The 16,491-nt window shown below is 38.0% G+C and overlaps 1 protein-coding gene and 1 pseudogene across 1 annotated transcript in view; one reads left to right on the top strand and one right to left on the bottom strand.

Moving 5' to 3' along the window:
- The first annotated feature begins 2,235 nt into the window (after positions 1-2,235).
- The window catches only part of PYROXD1 (pyridine nucleotide-disulphide oxidoreductase domain 1), a 33,859-nt gene continuing 19,603 nt past the window's right edge, over positions 2,236-16,491 (top strand). Inside the window, exons 1-4 of the mRNA XM_012502466.2 lie at positions 2,236-2,456; positions 4,999-5,079; positions 10,346-10,465; positions 14,573-14,701. Coding sequence (XP_012357920.2) covers positions 2,373-2,456; positions 4,999-5,079; positions 10,346-10,465; positions 14,573-14,701 — 414 coding nt within the window. The 5' untranslated portion in view covers positions 2,236-2,372. The remainder of the gene's footprint in view (positions 2,457-4,998; positions 5,080-10,345; positions 10,466-14,572; positions 14,702-16,491) is intronic.
- On the bottom strand, positions 12,280-14,166 carry LOC100586618 (annotated as a pseudogene).

The raw sequence follows: 16,491 nt of genomic DNA, 5'->3' as shown, positions 1-16,491 counted from the left end.
CCTATAACATGCACAATACATATTGGTTGAATACATTTACTCTAGGAATAATGAAAAAACAAATTATTTTAATATAAATTTATAATTCAATACAGTGCGATTAAGTTGATAGAGTGTGGCATCTTATACTCCCTTTGTAAAACAGGGATAGTAATATCTACCTTGTATAGTTTTCTTGAAGATTAGAAATAAAATATGCAAAGTATCTGGTGTATCTTTAATGTCCAATCAGTGATAACTGAATTAATAATGATAACTACACAGACCAAAGAACAGTATGGTATTACAGTGGGTACTTTTTAAATTCATTTTATTAAGAATTTTAAAAGAGACAGAGAAGAAAATAAAAGTCTGTCACAAAAGCGGGTACAAAACAATGCAGAGAAAGTTTCAAAGATGAACAAAAAGGGAAATAGAATAATGAAATTAATCTACCCAAATCCTAAATAAGATTTGCATAAGTAGATACCTTCCCTGCTCCAATAACAAAATGACACAAAGAAACTTGTACTGCACAACCACATCTAGAATTACAAAATGTTTAAAGAACCATAAAGATACTGGTTCCTTCCATTTCCCCTGGGAGCTTTAATTCCACCCTATTCTTCCTTCCAACTTCCATGAAGAGGAAACCCCTGTCACAATATACAGGAGGATCCTGACCCTGGACAATGAATCTAAAAATCTTTAGAAGGACTTCAGGGGAGTTTCATGCTCCACCAACTTCCTATTTCGTTCAGCACATTTTTGTTGAATACCTACTACCTACTAAACATTGGAGATACAAAGGGAGACAAAAATAATCCCTGAGATTAAGTAAACAGTTTATGGTGGTGGTGGGGTCAGGCAGTAAGAATTTACAATAAAGTGGGATAAGTCTAAATTTAGAGGATGATAAGGTGCTATAGGAACACACAGAGAGGACATCTAGCTGTCTTGAGGAAGTTAGATAAAGTATCTTAAAGGGGAAGCAACGGCTTGATGAAACCAAAGGTCGATTAGTTAGCTAGGGAAAAGTAGTTGGGAAAAAGATATGTGCAAATGCTCAGAAAGAAAATGGCATATCCTGGGATCTGGAAGTGTAGTGTGGCCTGAATGGAACACAGTGTGAGTGAGATAATGTGAAAATAAGCTGAAGCAAGATTAGATCTAAACGGGCTTAAGGAATGTATTTCCTCCCCCTAGAAATGAATGCTTTGTTTGGTTGCTATTCTAGTAACAGGAATTAGACACGTTTATTAAACCGCTTACCATTTAACTTGGTAAATCCAAGAACAATGATTTTTACAGGTGTCAGTAAATACTTGTAATTAGATACGTGGTAGGCTTTCCTGTTAATATATAATGGTTGTTCTCAGTGTTTAAAGAATTAAAGGGACTCGGGTAATTACCAGTTTTAGAGTGAGCCATTTGAGAGATAATACCTTACCATTACAAAACAACTCCTAAGGAAATTTATATGAGACAGCAAAGGTAATAGTAAATAGTAAAATAATATGAATAGTGAATAATATAGTAAAAACAGTTAAAAATAATTGAGCAATTTCTTAAAAACAATTGACCACGAAAAAAATTCACAGTAAAACCGAGACTGAGAATATTTCATTCAACCCTCACACATGCTGCTATTGGTTGGAAATGTAAGAAATGTTCATTTGTTTTGACAAAATGGAAAGCAACTGTACATTACTACTGGAAACTTTAGCTGAGGTCAAAGTTGTAAATGAAAAGGATAATTTTTTAGAGAACAATTTAGTAGTATTGTTTTGCCTTGTCGTGAAGAATTTTTGTGCTTCCACAAACAAAAATCTTAGATTATTAGGTGAACGGTGGCAATCAAGTGGTTTTCAGAAGACTCAAGTTTCTTCATCTACAAAAATGACAGGAGTGGGGTCAGGATGTTCTCGAAGGCTCCTTCTACCAATAAGAGCATAAGATCTGCGCCTCTAATTTCTCGCAGAAACAAATGAGAACTTCACACCAATTCATTTATTATATGACTGTTTTGTCCCGTGAGAACACTGGTCTATCTTTAGATAGCTAATTTATCAAACTTCTTTGGGCAACCCATCATCTTTACTTTTTTATTTTTAATTTTTTGGTCTTCTCTTTGTCAAATTTTCATGGAATAACTACATTCAGGTGTAGTAATAGTAACGCAAAGCTCTGAACACCACGAGACAATTCGTTGTTTCCGAAACGCAGCTGGCAGCAGGTACTCGAGATGACTAGCGTGAGCTCTCGAGCACCTGTAGGTCGGATTCTCTAAATAAAGCACCGGAAGTGACCGCCTTGCCGCTGCTTCCTCTTCCGGAGTCCAGAGTCCCGCTCCTCCGCCGCGATATTCAGTAAACCATTGGGAGTCCGGCAGCATGGAGGCAGCGCACCCTCCCCCGACTGCAGGGAAGTTCGTGGTGGTCGGCGGCGGCATCGCGGGCGTCACTTGTGCGGAGCAGGTAGGGCGGTGCTCAGGCGGTTCCGCCTGTTTCCCCGACCCCAAAATGGGTAGCGCTGGAGGCCTTCCTCCCACCCCCTCCCTTTTTCTTCTTCCGGGTTCCTTTTTTGCTGCGCCTTTTTCCGCACTTATTGCTCCCAGATTTTAGAAGCTGCTTGGTGGTCCTCATATGACCTCACTAGCTTTCTCTCAGGCGCAGGGAGGAGTGGGAGGCAAATTGTAGCCGAGAAACCAAAGCTGGCTGATCCGTGCTCAGATCCCTGTAATGTCAGAGCAGACATGAGGACTTTGTATTTAGACAAAAAATTCAGCCCCCTTTCTTTCTTTTTTTTTTTTTTTCTTTTTCTTTGAGACGTAGTCCCACTCTGTCGCCCAGCCTGGAGGGCAGTGGTGCGATCTTAATGCAACCTTTGCCTCCCGGGTTCAAGCGATTCTTCTGTTGCGTCAGCCTGTAGCTGGGATTACAGGCGCCAGCCCCCACGCCCGGCTAATGTTTGTATTTTTAGTAGAGACGAGCTTTCACCATGTTGTCCAGGCTGGTCTCGAACTCCTGGGCTCAAGCAGTCTGCCCGCTTCCGCCTACTAAAGTGCTGGGATTACAGGCCTGACCCACAGCACCTGGCCCTCAGCCCCCTTTGTTAATTATCGTAGGTGATTGAGTTTAGTTTCCAAATAATTGCCAAGTCTTTAGTGCATCTTAACTAATTAATAAAGAATCCCATACGTAAGTTTTCTATACTTCGAACTCCCAAGATAGAAGAAACTTTAGTAATGTTTTGTAAAACAATCAGCGAGGGATTAAATGCATGTAGGGCTTGCTTTCTTGATTATACTGAATAGCCAGACCATATATATTCAGATACATGTGTGTATTCCAAAAAGTTCTACATTATTTTGTTGATATAAAGTAAACATGAGCAATCACTGAAGTCATAAGAAATAGTGGAAGAAACTCAAGTGTTCTCATCATTGGATGCGTATTTTCCGTTTATTCACTAAGTAAACATGTATGATGCAGGCACCATACTAAGGGCTGAGTGTTCAACTATGAACAGCATGGTATACCATGCTAGGGACTCACAGCCTGCCGGAAGAGACAATATTACAATATTGTATGTCTATGCAAGAGATATCAACGGTTATCTTAGGGGTGGCTGTGGAGTAGGTAGGGAGTGAATTAGGGAAGAGGAAATTTTTTTAATCAAAGGAGGTATTTTTAAAATCTCATTATGAAAGAATGAGTGAAAGTTCACCAAGTATTCAAGAAAAGAATGTCATCTCCAGTGGAAAAGCATGGATCATCAGGGAGCAGTAAAGCTTAAAGCATAGATCATAAGGAGTCTTATCATGCTAAGAACTTAACGAGAATTTACAAGTAGTCAAATGTTTTTGAGCAATGGAGTAACTTGATCATATGAAAAGGCTTGAAAGATGATTAGTTACAATGTATTTGTGGCAGAGGCAGCTGGTTTATATGTGAAACTGGAGAGCCAATTCGAAGGTGATTTCAGTAGTATAAAGAAGTTTTGAGGACCTCATCTAGCAATGGAAACAGCAGAGATATAAATTACAGAATATACAGATGAAAGAAAGATGGAGAGAGTAATAATATTGTCAAATATAGAAAGTTCAAATAAAATGAGACTAAGAAGAATCGCATGGGTGTTGGGCACGATAGCTCGCACTTGTAATCTTAGAACTTTGGGAGGCCAAGGTGGGAGGATTGCATGAGGCCAGGAGTTTGAAGCCAGACTGGGCAACATGGGAAGATCCCATCTCCATAAAAAAATAAAGAAAATAAATAATCCCTTGGATTTTAAGGATTCATAGATCCCTCAAACATGCTGTTTTAGTGATGGAGTAGGAATAGAAGCCAGATAATTGAGGGTGGTGGTGTGGAGGAACCAGACTTTGAGATAAGAAAATGCTTTCAGGTACAGAGTGAAGAAGACAGAGGTTGTGGCTAAAGGAAAATAATGAAACATTAACAAGTCTAAGTTTTGTTGAAGATGCTATTAAAATGGCTTTATCATCCCACAATATGTACTGACTGGAAGAGGCAGAATAGGAGTGCCAGAGCACGTGGGGAAAGTTAGACCAATATTCTAAGTGTTTAATATTGAGGGTTTGCTTTAATTTCATCCCATTGAAGACAAATGAAATATTATTTTAAGATGAATAGAAGTTGGTTTAACTGGTAATTAAGAAGGTAGCTTATTCTCATCTTCTGCGTTATAACTTTAAATTGGTATACAAAATACTTGAAGTAAATAAAGGATATTTCTTTATATCACTTTTCTTGTTCAGGAGTTCTTTGTTAGTGTTCACTGTAAATATTATTTTCTCAGTATCAGAGTTTAACATTATTCACCATTGCCCCATCAAGACCAAGGATAATGGAGACCTTTAGATGAGGAACAGTGGGTTTTTAATTTTCTAGATTAATTACATTATTAAAATTGCATTATTCTCAACCCCAAACCATATATACCAGTACTTAAAGTAATTTGTCCTAATTTTTTTTCTCTCTTTTTAAAAATAAGTTGGCTACTCACTTTCCATCAGAAGATATTCTCTTGGTAACAGCTTCTCCTGTTATTAAAGCAGTTACAAATTTGAAGCAGGTAAGAACCTTTGTATAACTTCTTAATATTAATTTGAAAAAATTGCAATAACTTGCATAGCAGTTAGGGTAATTGTGTATTTTTTTCTTAAAAATTGACCAGTACAATTATATGCTGTACAACATGATGTTTTGATATATGTATACATTGTGGAATGGCTAAGTCAAGCAACTTAAAATCTTTCCAATTTGGATGCCTTTTATTTCTTTCTCTCACCTAATTTAATTGCTCTAGCTAGGACTTTAGTACTGTGTTGAATAGAAGTGGTGAGAGTGGGCATCCTTGTGTTGATCTTGGAAAAGCTTTCAGCTTTTCACCATTCAATATATTATTAGCTATAGGCTTGTATATGACCATTTTTATGCTGAGATACATTCCTTCCTTACCTAATTGTTGGGTTTTTATTATGAAAAGATGTTTAATTTTGTTGAATATTTTTTCTGTATCTGTAGAGATAGTCATGATTTTTGTCCTTTGTTCTGTTAATGTGGTATATATCACATTTACTGATTTGCATATTTTAAGCCATCTTTGCATCCCTGAATAAATCCCACTTGATTATGGTGAATTGATTACTTTTTTTTGAGACGATGTCTTGCTCTGTCACCCAGACTGGAGTGCAGTGGCACGATCTCAGCTCACTACAAGCTCCGCCTCCCAGGTTCACGCCATTCTCCTGCCTCAGCATCCCAAGTAGCTAGGACTACAGGTGCCCGCAACCATGCCTGGCTAATTTTTTGTATTTTTAGTAGAGACAGGGTTTCACCGTGTTAGTCAGGATGGTCTCTATCTCCTGACCTCGTGATCCACCCACCTTGCCCTCCCAAAGTGCTGGGATTACAGAAATGAGCCACCGTGCCCAGCCAACTCTAGTTTTGTTTTTTTGTTTGTTTTTTGTTTTTCTTGAGATGGAGTCTTGCTCTGTCGCCCAGGTTGGAGTGCAGTGGCACGATCTTGGCTCACTGCAGGCTCCGCCTCCTGGGTTCACGCCATTCTCCTGCCTCAGTCTCCTGAGTAGCTGGGAATACAGGTGCCCACCACCACACCGGGCTAATTTTTGTATTTTTTAGTAGAGATGGGGTTTCACCATATTGGCCAGGCTGGTCTCGGACTCCTGACCTTGTGATCCTCCCACCTCAGCCTCCCAAATTGCTGGGATTACAGGTGAGGGCCACCGCGCCCAGCCTGGAAAGTTTTCTGTTGTTATTTCTTTAAATACACTTTCTGCTCCTTTGTCTCTCTTGTCTCCTTCTGTAACTCCTGTAATTCAAAGATTTGCTTCTTTGATGCCATCCTTTAATTCCATAGTTCTACATTCTTTTTCATTCTTTTTTCTTCTTCCCTTCTGACTGTATATTTTCAAATAATCTGTCTTCAGATTCACAGATTTTTTCTTCTGTGTGATCAGTTCTCCTGTTGATATAGTCTATTGCATTTTTTTTTGTTTCATTCATTGCATCTTTCATCATAAGAATTTCTGCTTTATTTTTTAAATAACTTGTCTTTTTAAATTTTTTGTTTTGGTTGCTTATTGTTTTTCTGATTTAATTGAATTGTTTGTAACTTCTTGAAGTTCCTTCGGCTTCTTTAAACAATTATTTTGAATTCTTTGTCAGGCAGTTCTGACATTTGTGTTCTTTTGGTGGCATGTCTTCTTGGTTTATCATGTTTCTTACTGCCTTATGTTGATGTTTGCACATTTGATGACACACTCGCTGTTTGCAGAAGTATGGGCTAGTTTTGCTGTGGAAAGACCTTCCCCTGTGGGGAGGGCTGCTTGCTAGATGGGATGTAGCAGTTCTGGCACCAGTGAGGGTGCCCACTTTGTAGTCTGTGCAGCTCTGTCAGCTGAGTTAATTGTTGTTGAAGACTGCAGGGATCCTCAGTATCCAACTCTGGATGTCTGCAGTGGTAGTGAGGGTTGTTGGGGTTTTCAATGTCAATGGCTGCTAAGAGCCTCCCAGTCTTTTTTTCTCCCACAAAGGAAGTTGTGGCTTAGGGGATCCCTACTGGCACTGAGTCTGCCTTCTGGGTTCAGTGGCAGCAACGCTGGTGTCTGATAAGTGGTGCCTATGGAGCAGATAGAGCTAAGGCCCAAAACACAGGCATACATGGAGGAATTAAAGTTCTGGGATCTGGGACTGTAATGATATTGGTGCCTAGGGTGCAGGTACCCATACTGCTATATTGGTAATAGAATATGAGGTGAGGATGCTTGTGAGGCAGCCAGGGAAACCAAGAATGGGAACACAGGTGCGCTGTGAAGCAGCCAGAGAAACCAAGAATGGGAACACAGGTGTGCTCAGTTATAGCAGCTTCAGTGTCGGGGCAGGGCCAGCTTTCAATGGCAGCTGAGCCAGTGCCCGGATGGCAGACATGTGCAGTGAGGCTTGGTTGCAGGGCGCAAAGTGCAAACTAGCTTACTATGGTGATGGCTCTGGTGTCTGAGATGTAGGTGGGCCCAGTACAGGCCATAGAACCTAGGTCTGAGGTATAGGCATTCTCGGAGTGACCATGGCCCTGGGGTTGGAACACTCACAGGGTTGAGACACAAAGTGACTCCTTTCCCAAAGCATCTTGACATTGGCCACTTCTTTGTGGAGACAAGATATGCTGCCGTGTCTCCCTCTCTGGGGTTCCCTGGCAGGAATGGTTGTTGGTTCCCTCACAGTAGCAAGGGATGCCAGTTTCCTCTGCAGTGCAGGCCACCATTTACCACAGTGGCCCCCACCATGTGGCTGATATTGATAGCTTCTGCCTTTCCTTGCTCCTAGCTATCTCCTGGTTTCTCAGGTATGCCAGGGTCATTATTGATTCTTTGTATGTGTCTATTCTCCATTTTCTTGCTCCACTGTGTTGCTGCAGATTGTTTAATGGGCCCGTGAGCCCTCTTTGGGCTATTTTGGCTTGTGAAGAGTTGTCTATATTTGTTTTTTTTAATGGGGGAATGAAGGCTGGTATCTCCTACTTAGCCATCTTGATGACAATACCTCCATGCATTCTGGAGTATTTTAATTGTTTAAAATTACAAATATTCTTTTGACAGTTATTTTTAAAAAGCTCGAGTTGAGAATTATTCAGATAGAATACCAAAAGCTCCCAGAATGACACTAAATTTTTAATCTTCTATTCTTTTTCTCCGTTTTCCTTCCACTTAGAATTACTTTTGAGAAAGTTTCCAATAAAAAATTTTTTTCAGGAAAGATGCTGTGCAAATCTAAAATGGGTACAAATATACATGATATTTATTATAAATATGGGTATGGGTGTGTGTATGTGTGTTTACAAATCAGAAAAGTGCTTCCAAGCCAAGTTTATACTTACAGATAATTAGTGTCTCAGAATACTTTGTATTCCATTAATTTATATTCACATTATAATAGGAGTCTAAGAACAGTTGGGTCATAGTGTCATAGAAAAGTCATCTCCAAACTTTTTTGATCCTGTAGCTCAACTGTTAAAAAGTTTTGCCCTGACATCCCAATGTGTGTATACTAATAAGTTATATGTATGAGCTACAGAACTACAATTATAAATGTTATAAAGCCTATGCAAAATAAAATTTCTAAAATGTCAAAAAACATACGTTCTGATCTTTCTTCCCACCCTTCAGTGAAGACTACTACCATAGCCCTTCATTTAATATGATGTCTTTGGTAATATCCTGATAATGGAATATAATTTTCTCATGTTGTAAACCCATAAGACCAAGGGTAGTTTAGTGGCATATACCATGTTGTCCCTTTATAACCTAAGTAGAGATGCATATGATATCTTAGTACTTAGGTATAGCCAGAGAGTTATGGAGTTTGGGAGAAATGGAGGAAAAATTATAGCTATTAATCTTTAAAAGGTAAAAGTACATATTTAATGACAGGCCAAGACTATACATAAGAGAAAGCTGTATAGCTGGGTCTTATAATTGTCTTTCCAGAAAACCTAATTCAGTATAATAATCCAAGAGTTGTGAGACTTGAATTCAGTTTTTGCCAGTTTTGTAAGTTATGTACAATAGAAGGAAAAAGCTTGGTTTCTAGGCCTCTTATTTACTGGTCGGGTAGCCTTGGAAGATCTCTGTAAGCTGCTTCACCTGTAGTATTAGGTTAATACTTTCCTTGCTTACTTCACAGGGTTGTGAGCTTAAATGTGCCAATAACAAATATACAAATACCAGCTATTCTGTGTACAGCAGTAGGAAATGGCATTATCTTTATGATTTATTGAGTACCTATATTATATATTAACCAATGTGCTAGGCACTTAAGATACGGAGATTAAAAGTATAGAACATAACACCAAAAAGTCACTAGTGCTTATCCTGAGGGATTAAGGATGAGATTTGAAGAGTGATAGAGACTTTAACATTTACTCTCTATTATGTATTGTTTGTTTAGTGTTACAAAGAGCATGATTCATGACTTGTATAATTTTTAAAGGAGAAAAAGGATTACTACTAATAATTCACATTATTAAGTGCTTACCATGCATCAAGTCGTCTTCTAAAGGTTTCAAATCTATTATATGATCCTTAAATAACCCTAGAAGTAGGTTCTTACATAATTTGTAAGACTGTAAAGGGGTCATGAGACCAAAAGGTTTGAGAACTGTCAGGGCCATGCGGTAAGATTTCCATGCAGTTTTTAAGGAGCAGCTGAGGTTGAAGATCAATCTGTAAGGCTGTGCGGTCTTTCTGCAGCAAACTGGGCTTAGGACTAGAGCAAGCAGATAGTTTATAGGGTTGAGGGTTTTCAGGTTAACAGTTTAAGATAAGAGAGCAAGGAAGTAAAGGATTTAGGGAAAAGGTGAAATGATTCACGACTGAACTTTAGCTGGACAGAAAGGAAAGTGAGTGTAGAAGAATACTGATGGTTTTATAGAACAGGAAAGAAGAGTGCAAAGACTAGATGACCATAGGTCTGCTAGTAAATAGAGAGAGAAAGCTTGAAGGATAAGGAAATAAATAAGCTGTTTGGCTAAACTGTAGAAATGTAAGTGGTGTTACGCCTCATTTTACAGGTCAGCTCTCATTTTATTAGCCAGGAAACTATGGCTTGTAACACCTGACTTGCCCAGGAGCGGCCAAGCAAATATTTAAGTCTCTAAATGCTGAGTCTAGTCCTCTTTCCACTCTATATAGTGCAGTTGGCTAACTTGTTTGTTTTATAAACACAAAATAGTGTATAAAAGCAAAGTATTTTTATTATTTAAGATTCTTGAAAGAAAATGCTTTAAAAATATACATTTTTAATCTCTTTGATCTATACAGATTTCTAAAATATTGGAAGAATTTGATGTTGAAGAACAATCAAGTATCATGTTAGAAAAACGCTTTCCCAACATTAAGGTTATAGAATCTGGCGTAAAGCAACTGAAGAGTGAAGAACACGTAAGATAATTGTTTTCTTAATAACATTTTCCATTGTTGAATCTTGATAAAGTTTTGCCTGCCTTCTTTTCACTCCAGCTCTACCACCACCACCATTTAAGTTTTTAACATGTGAAGTTTAGTGACATTGATTTCCAGTGTTACTAGAAAAAATACAGTTTTTGTAAGTTTATTGGAATTATATAATTAGATTTGGGATTTTAGTCTTCACATTTCAAATTACGTTAATGTTTATAAAGTGTCCACTGTGTTCTGGGTACTGCATTAGGTGTTGGGATGCAGTAGGGATAATACGAGGTGTCTGCTCCTAGGAACTGTCAGTGTCAAAGGGAATATGAACATGCATACTATAATTATATTGACATATAAAAAACACAGTCACTGAAATACTATCAAAGCTCTGATATCAGGGATTAAGGAAGACTTCACAGAGAGAGTAAAATGAGCTGGGTATTAACAGATGAGTGAAATTAAGAGTTCCCCAGGTGGAAAGAGGCATTCCAGGAAGAGGAGATTGAATGTTCAAAGACCCGAAAAAAGGAAAAGAAATATGAAGAATAGAGATGTCAAAGGGATTAGGGTATGGTTAAGTAAAGGAGATTGGCAATCAAGGCTAGAAGATAAGTAAGTAAGATCCTGAAGGGTTTTTAATGTCACACTATAAGAAGTTGAGTTTGGGCTGGCTCAGTGGCTCATGCCTGTAATCCCAGCACTTTGGGAGGCCAAGGCAGGCGGATCACGAGGTCAGGGGATTGAGACCATCCTGGCTAACATGGTGAAACCCAGTCTCTACTAAAAATACAAAAAATTAGCCAGGTGTGGTGGTGGGTGCCTGTAGTCCCAGCTACTCGGGAGGCTGAGGCAGGAGAATGGCGTGAACCCAGGAGACGGAGCTTGCAGTGAGCCGAGATGTCGCCACTACACTCCAGCCTGGGCAACAGAGTGAGACTCCGTCTCAAAAAAAAAAAAAAAAAGAAGTTGAGTTTGTTTTATATTTGGGAGATATTGTAAGGTGATTTTAAGAGCTGGGGCATCAGTGATAAAATAGATTTTTTTTTTTTTTTAAGGAAGATACATCTGATAGGAGTGTTGAGAATGAACAAATGGCTAGTAGCCAACCAAACTAGAAGGTGGTTATGATAGTCAAAAATTATGTAAAGGGTCAGGAAATTATGTATAGGCTCACGCCTATAATCTGAGCACTTTGGGAGGCCAAGGCAGACGGATGGCTTCAGCCTAGAAATTTGACTCTAGCCTGGGCAACATAGCAAAACCCCGTCTACAAAAAATATACAAAAAGTTAATCAGGCATGGTGGCGTGCACTTGTAGTCCCAGCTACTTTGATGACTGAAGTGGGAAAATCACCTGAGCCTGGGAGTTCAAGGCTGCAGTTAGTTGTGATTGCGCCACTGCACTCCAGCCTGGGCAACAGAGTGAGACCCTGTCTCAAAAAGAATAATAATAATTTTTTAAAAATTGATTTAAAAAATGATGTAAGGCCTGAACTGAGACAGGGACAATGTAGTTGTAAAAAATATCCCAGATGTGAGTGAGATTTCTACTATAAATTCGGCAGGACTCAGTAACCCTTTACATGAGAATGAAGAAGGCAGTCTCAGGAAAGGATGTTGTTAGATGATTTACAGTATCCTCAGATGAGCTTTAGGCAAGATAAGAAGTAGATTTGTAGTTGTTTCTATAAGGCAGTTCTAATTTATGAGTTCTAGCTCATAAATTAGAGATGTGTTTTGTCTCCTTTAGGGATAAAACACATATATACCACATTTGAAACACAAGTAATTTGAGAGAAAAAAGTAAAAGTACTGAATTTTATCAGGAAAAAATAAAAAATCTGAATCCCCAAACCAGGTAAGTTCCTAATACTTATAGTGGTATTACATATTTCAAGTAATATATTTGTCAATTTATTTGTAAATTGTGGTGGGCTCTCAAAATTTGCTAAAGGGATTGTCAGGGAATTTATGTGTTAGGGCATTTGAATGAATGAGAGTGCCTCCTGTTACCATTTAAAAAATATCCCACATGCAGTGCATGTCTGCCTTCTCTTATCCATTGTCCTTTACATTTTTGTTTTTTTAACAGTTTATTATAATTTCTTTTATTTAACAATCTGGGAAGTTCGCAGCCATCAGCAGTTCTAGTGCTATTTCAGGTGCAGCTGGGAATTTGGGAACTCAGTGGAGCTGTTAGTGTAGCGAACTTTGTACGTAAAATACATGCATATGGCCGGGCGCGGTGGCTCACACCTGTAATCGCAGCACTTTAGGAGGCCGAGGCGGGTAGATCACGAGGTCAGGAGGTCGAGACCATCCTGGCTAACATGGTGAAACCCCGTCTCTACTAAAAATACAAAAAAAATTAGCCGGGCGTGGTGGCGGGCCCCTGTAGTCCCAGCTACTCAGGAGGCTGAAGTAGGAGAATGGCGTGAACCCGGGAGCTTGCAGTGAGCCGAGATCACGCCACCGCACTCCAGTCTGGGCAACGGAGCGAGACTCCATCTTAAAAAAAAAAAAAAAAAAAAAAACGTGTACTTTTGATAGCACATATGAAGGTATCTCTCTAAAATTGACCTCATTGGTTTCATTCTCAGCAAACTGACCTGGGCCACTCAACATGGCTTTTATCATGTCTGATGTTAATGCATGTTCTCTTTTTACAGTAAATTCATGGCCATCAGATGTATACCAGTTTCACATACCTGGCATCAGGGCCTTCACAGCCACCATAGGTTTTCTCCTCTCCATGCATTTTGTTCTTATGAAATGCTACTGTGCTTCCCCAGGAACTTCAGTAGTTTGCTGGTGAGGCGAGGACGCAGAGTATGTTGCTCACTTCCGTCTGGAGAAGTGTCCTTTACATTTTTTAGTGAATTAGAGATAGTATATTTTACTTTCACATCTCTTGCCAAAAATTTAGCAGTAGCTAATGAAAAGAGTTGTGTTTGTTTGTGCTATTTGTTTTTACAGCAGCTAAATGCCAATTATTTTTTAAGTTTTGTCAGTGTCTATAATTAACTTTTGTTCTTGTCAGATGCAATTCTAACCAGATTTTCTAAAAGAAGACTTGTATACAATTTCTGTATGGATATGCTATGCTGGATTACTGGTTTTATGTATTTGTTATGGAACTGAAGAGTTAATTTGGGTTATAAATGTCTCATTGGATATTAAGTACTATGATACAATTTAATAAGCTTTGTAAGTCAAACACTTGGCACAAACATTAACCCCTAAATCATTTGAACAAAGTTGAGCATCTCTCATAGTAGCATGCATTTATGTTTAAATGTTTTCTAAAGGCTACTATTTATATGTGGTTTTTCATTCAGTATTAAAGAACAAAAGCAATAGATCTCTGATATGTAGTTTTAGACCCATTTATGTTATTAAAAATTAATATAAATTTAAAGCCAACACATGCTAGGATTAAAGATTATCATATTTTTTACTTATACTAAAATATACCCCAAAAGCATTTGGTTTGCTTCTAAAGTCATTATTTGTACTTAAGAATGTAAGTACTTTTTTTTTTAAGCACTTCTAGTCTTTTTAGATTAAGAAGACATACCGTAACCTCTTGAACCACTCACTGTTTTTCTGTACTCGTAATAGATATGAAGGTATGATATGGTTAGAATTACTAGGTCTTCTTAAAGTAACTTCCCTTGAGATCAGAAATCTTCATCAAGGCCTGTCACAGGTATAATGAGAATGCTTAATTTAAAAATTTCTTGAAGTTTTGTTTTTAACGTGGGGTCAACATACCTTTTCAACCAACATGGGATTCCCTGAAGTTTAATACAAAACTTTGTGTGAATGTACCTTTTTATGCCAGGGGAGAAAGACTAGTGTTCAGGAGATCTCAAAATGGTTCATGAGCTTAAAATGATTAAGAATAACTGGATTAGTACATGTATTCTCATGCTTAGTTTTGTAATTGCTATAACAAAGAACTGAGTGCCACCAAGAGGCAACCTTAATATATTATGTTTTGCTTTTGCCTTATTGAATTTTTAATTTAAAGTGAAATTGTATCCATGTTGATTATGTGTCTCCCTTTTCTTTCATTGTTTGATGTATTTACAGTGCATTGTAACAGAAGATGGCAATCAGCATGTATATAAGAAACTCTGTCTGTGTGCTGGAGCTAAACCAAAGTTGATATGTGAAGGAAATCCTTATGTATTAGGAATCCGTGATACAGACAGTGCTCAGGTAACATTTTAAGGTTGGATCATGAGAAGGAAAATAAAAGAATTTTCTACATTTGAATTAAAGTGTTCCACTTACAATTCCCAAATTATAATTTCAGAAGGGAAATTTTTGTTTCATGACCAATAAGCCACAGAGTGGTTATGTTTTATTCCTGCCAATTTTTTTTTTTTTTTGAAACAGAGTCTCACTCTGTTGCCCAGGCTGGAGTGCAGTGGTGCAATCTCAGCTCACTGCAAGCTCCGCCTCTCAGTTTCACGCCATTCTGCTGCTTCAGCCTCCCGAGAAGCTGGGACTACAGGTGCCTGCCACCACGCCTGGCTAATTTTTTTTTTTTTTTGTATTTTTAGTAGAGACAGGGTTTCACCGCGTTAGCCAGGATGATCTCGATCTCCTGAGCTCGTGACTGCCCACCTAGGCCTCCCAGAGTGCTGGGATTGCAGGCGTGAGCCACCATGCCCAGCCTGTTCCTGCCAATTTTATATTTTTAGTTGATACTATGTTTTTAAGTTCATGCTGATGTGTTATCAGCGTGAGATAACCCAGATATAATGACTGTGCTGAATATTAACAACTTAGATTACACACACATTCATTGCTCTACTTGGGGAATATGCGATTTGCAGCCTAAATAATATAACAATTTTTTCCAAAAAGGTAAAGCGTATTCAAAATTTACTGATCTTATTCTCCAGCAAAAAAAATTCAAAAGATCTTTGTGGTACAAAATCATGATAGAATCATAGAACAGAAAAAGTCACTTGGCTTATTGTTCTGCCCTAGATAAACTATCCCAATAAGGTGAAACATCTGTTTTTGGAGCATTATACAAATTCCTTTTGGTAATTTAATTTAATTCAGGGCTTATTAACCCTTATTGCCAAGAAGCTCTTCCTGGTTTCACAATACTATGTCTAACCTCAAGTTTGTTGTTCTGTCTCATGACATGATTTTGCATTAATGTAATTTATATTCTGAAAATTTAATAGTTTTCTTTCAGCCTATTCTCTTAACTAAATAATTAGGAATTAAGAGAAAATTAAAGGAACTTGATTATCTTCTTGTGAACAATTTAAGTTCATATTATCAGAGATTGAGCTCGTAACTGTTTTAGCTCGGTCCTCGACATACGTGAACTCATTGAATCCTCGTGATAATCCTGTGTGACAGTTATTACTCCCACTTTACAAATAGGAAACTGAGGTCGAGAGATTAAGTATGTATTTATACTAATTTAGCTATTAAGTTGATCAGATACACAATTTAAACTTGTGCTTTTCACCTCTAGGTCCAGTACTCTTGCAGATCTTTCTTAAATTGCAATATCCTCAATGAAGGACAAACTGAAATAAACTTCGGTTTTTTTTTTCTTGGAGAATTTTAAAGATGTCAGCTTCAGTGAATATTATAAGTTTGGAGATAAATTTAATATAAACTTAGTAGGAGGGCCAGATGTCATTCCGAAGCAATGAGACTATTCTATACTTTTGAAAGTGCCCAAAGAATTACCATTGGCTTCTCTCTTTTTTTTTTTAATATATATATTTTTATTATACTTTAAGTTCTAGGGTACATGTGCACAACGTGCAGGTTTGTTACATATGTATACATGTGCCATGTTGGTGTGCTGCACCTTTTAACTCGTCATTTATATTTACCACTGGCTTCTCTAAGCTCATTGTGATCTTTTTTTCTGGGGGGTGGAGGCATCAACGTATCTGTCTTAGAATGTTAATAACATTTTTTTTTTTTCAGTAAAAGTTTGACATTATTGGGTGCGTGCTACTCCTACC

The sequence above is a fragment of the Nomascus leucogenys genome, chromosome 23 (genome assembly GCF_006542625.1).
Source record: "Nomascus leucogenys isolate Asia chromosome 23, Asia_NLE_v1, whole genome shotgun sequence".
In the NCBI taxonomy this organism is placed as follows: domain Eukaryota; kingdom Metazoa; phylum Chordata; class Mammalia; order Primates; family Hylobatidae; genus Nomascus; species Nomascus leucogenys.
Note: the sequence above shows the minus strand (reverse complement) of the source record. Positions and strands in the feature narration are given on the sequence as shown.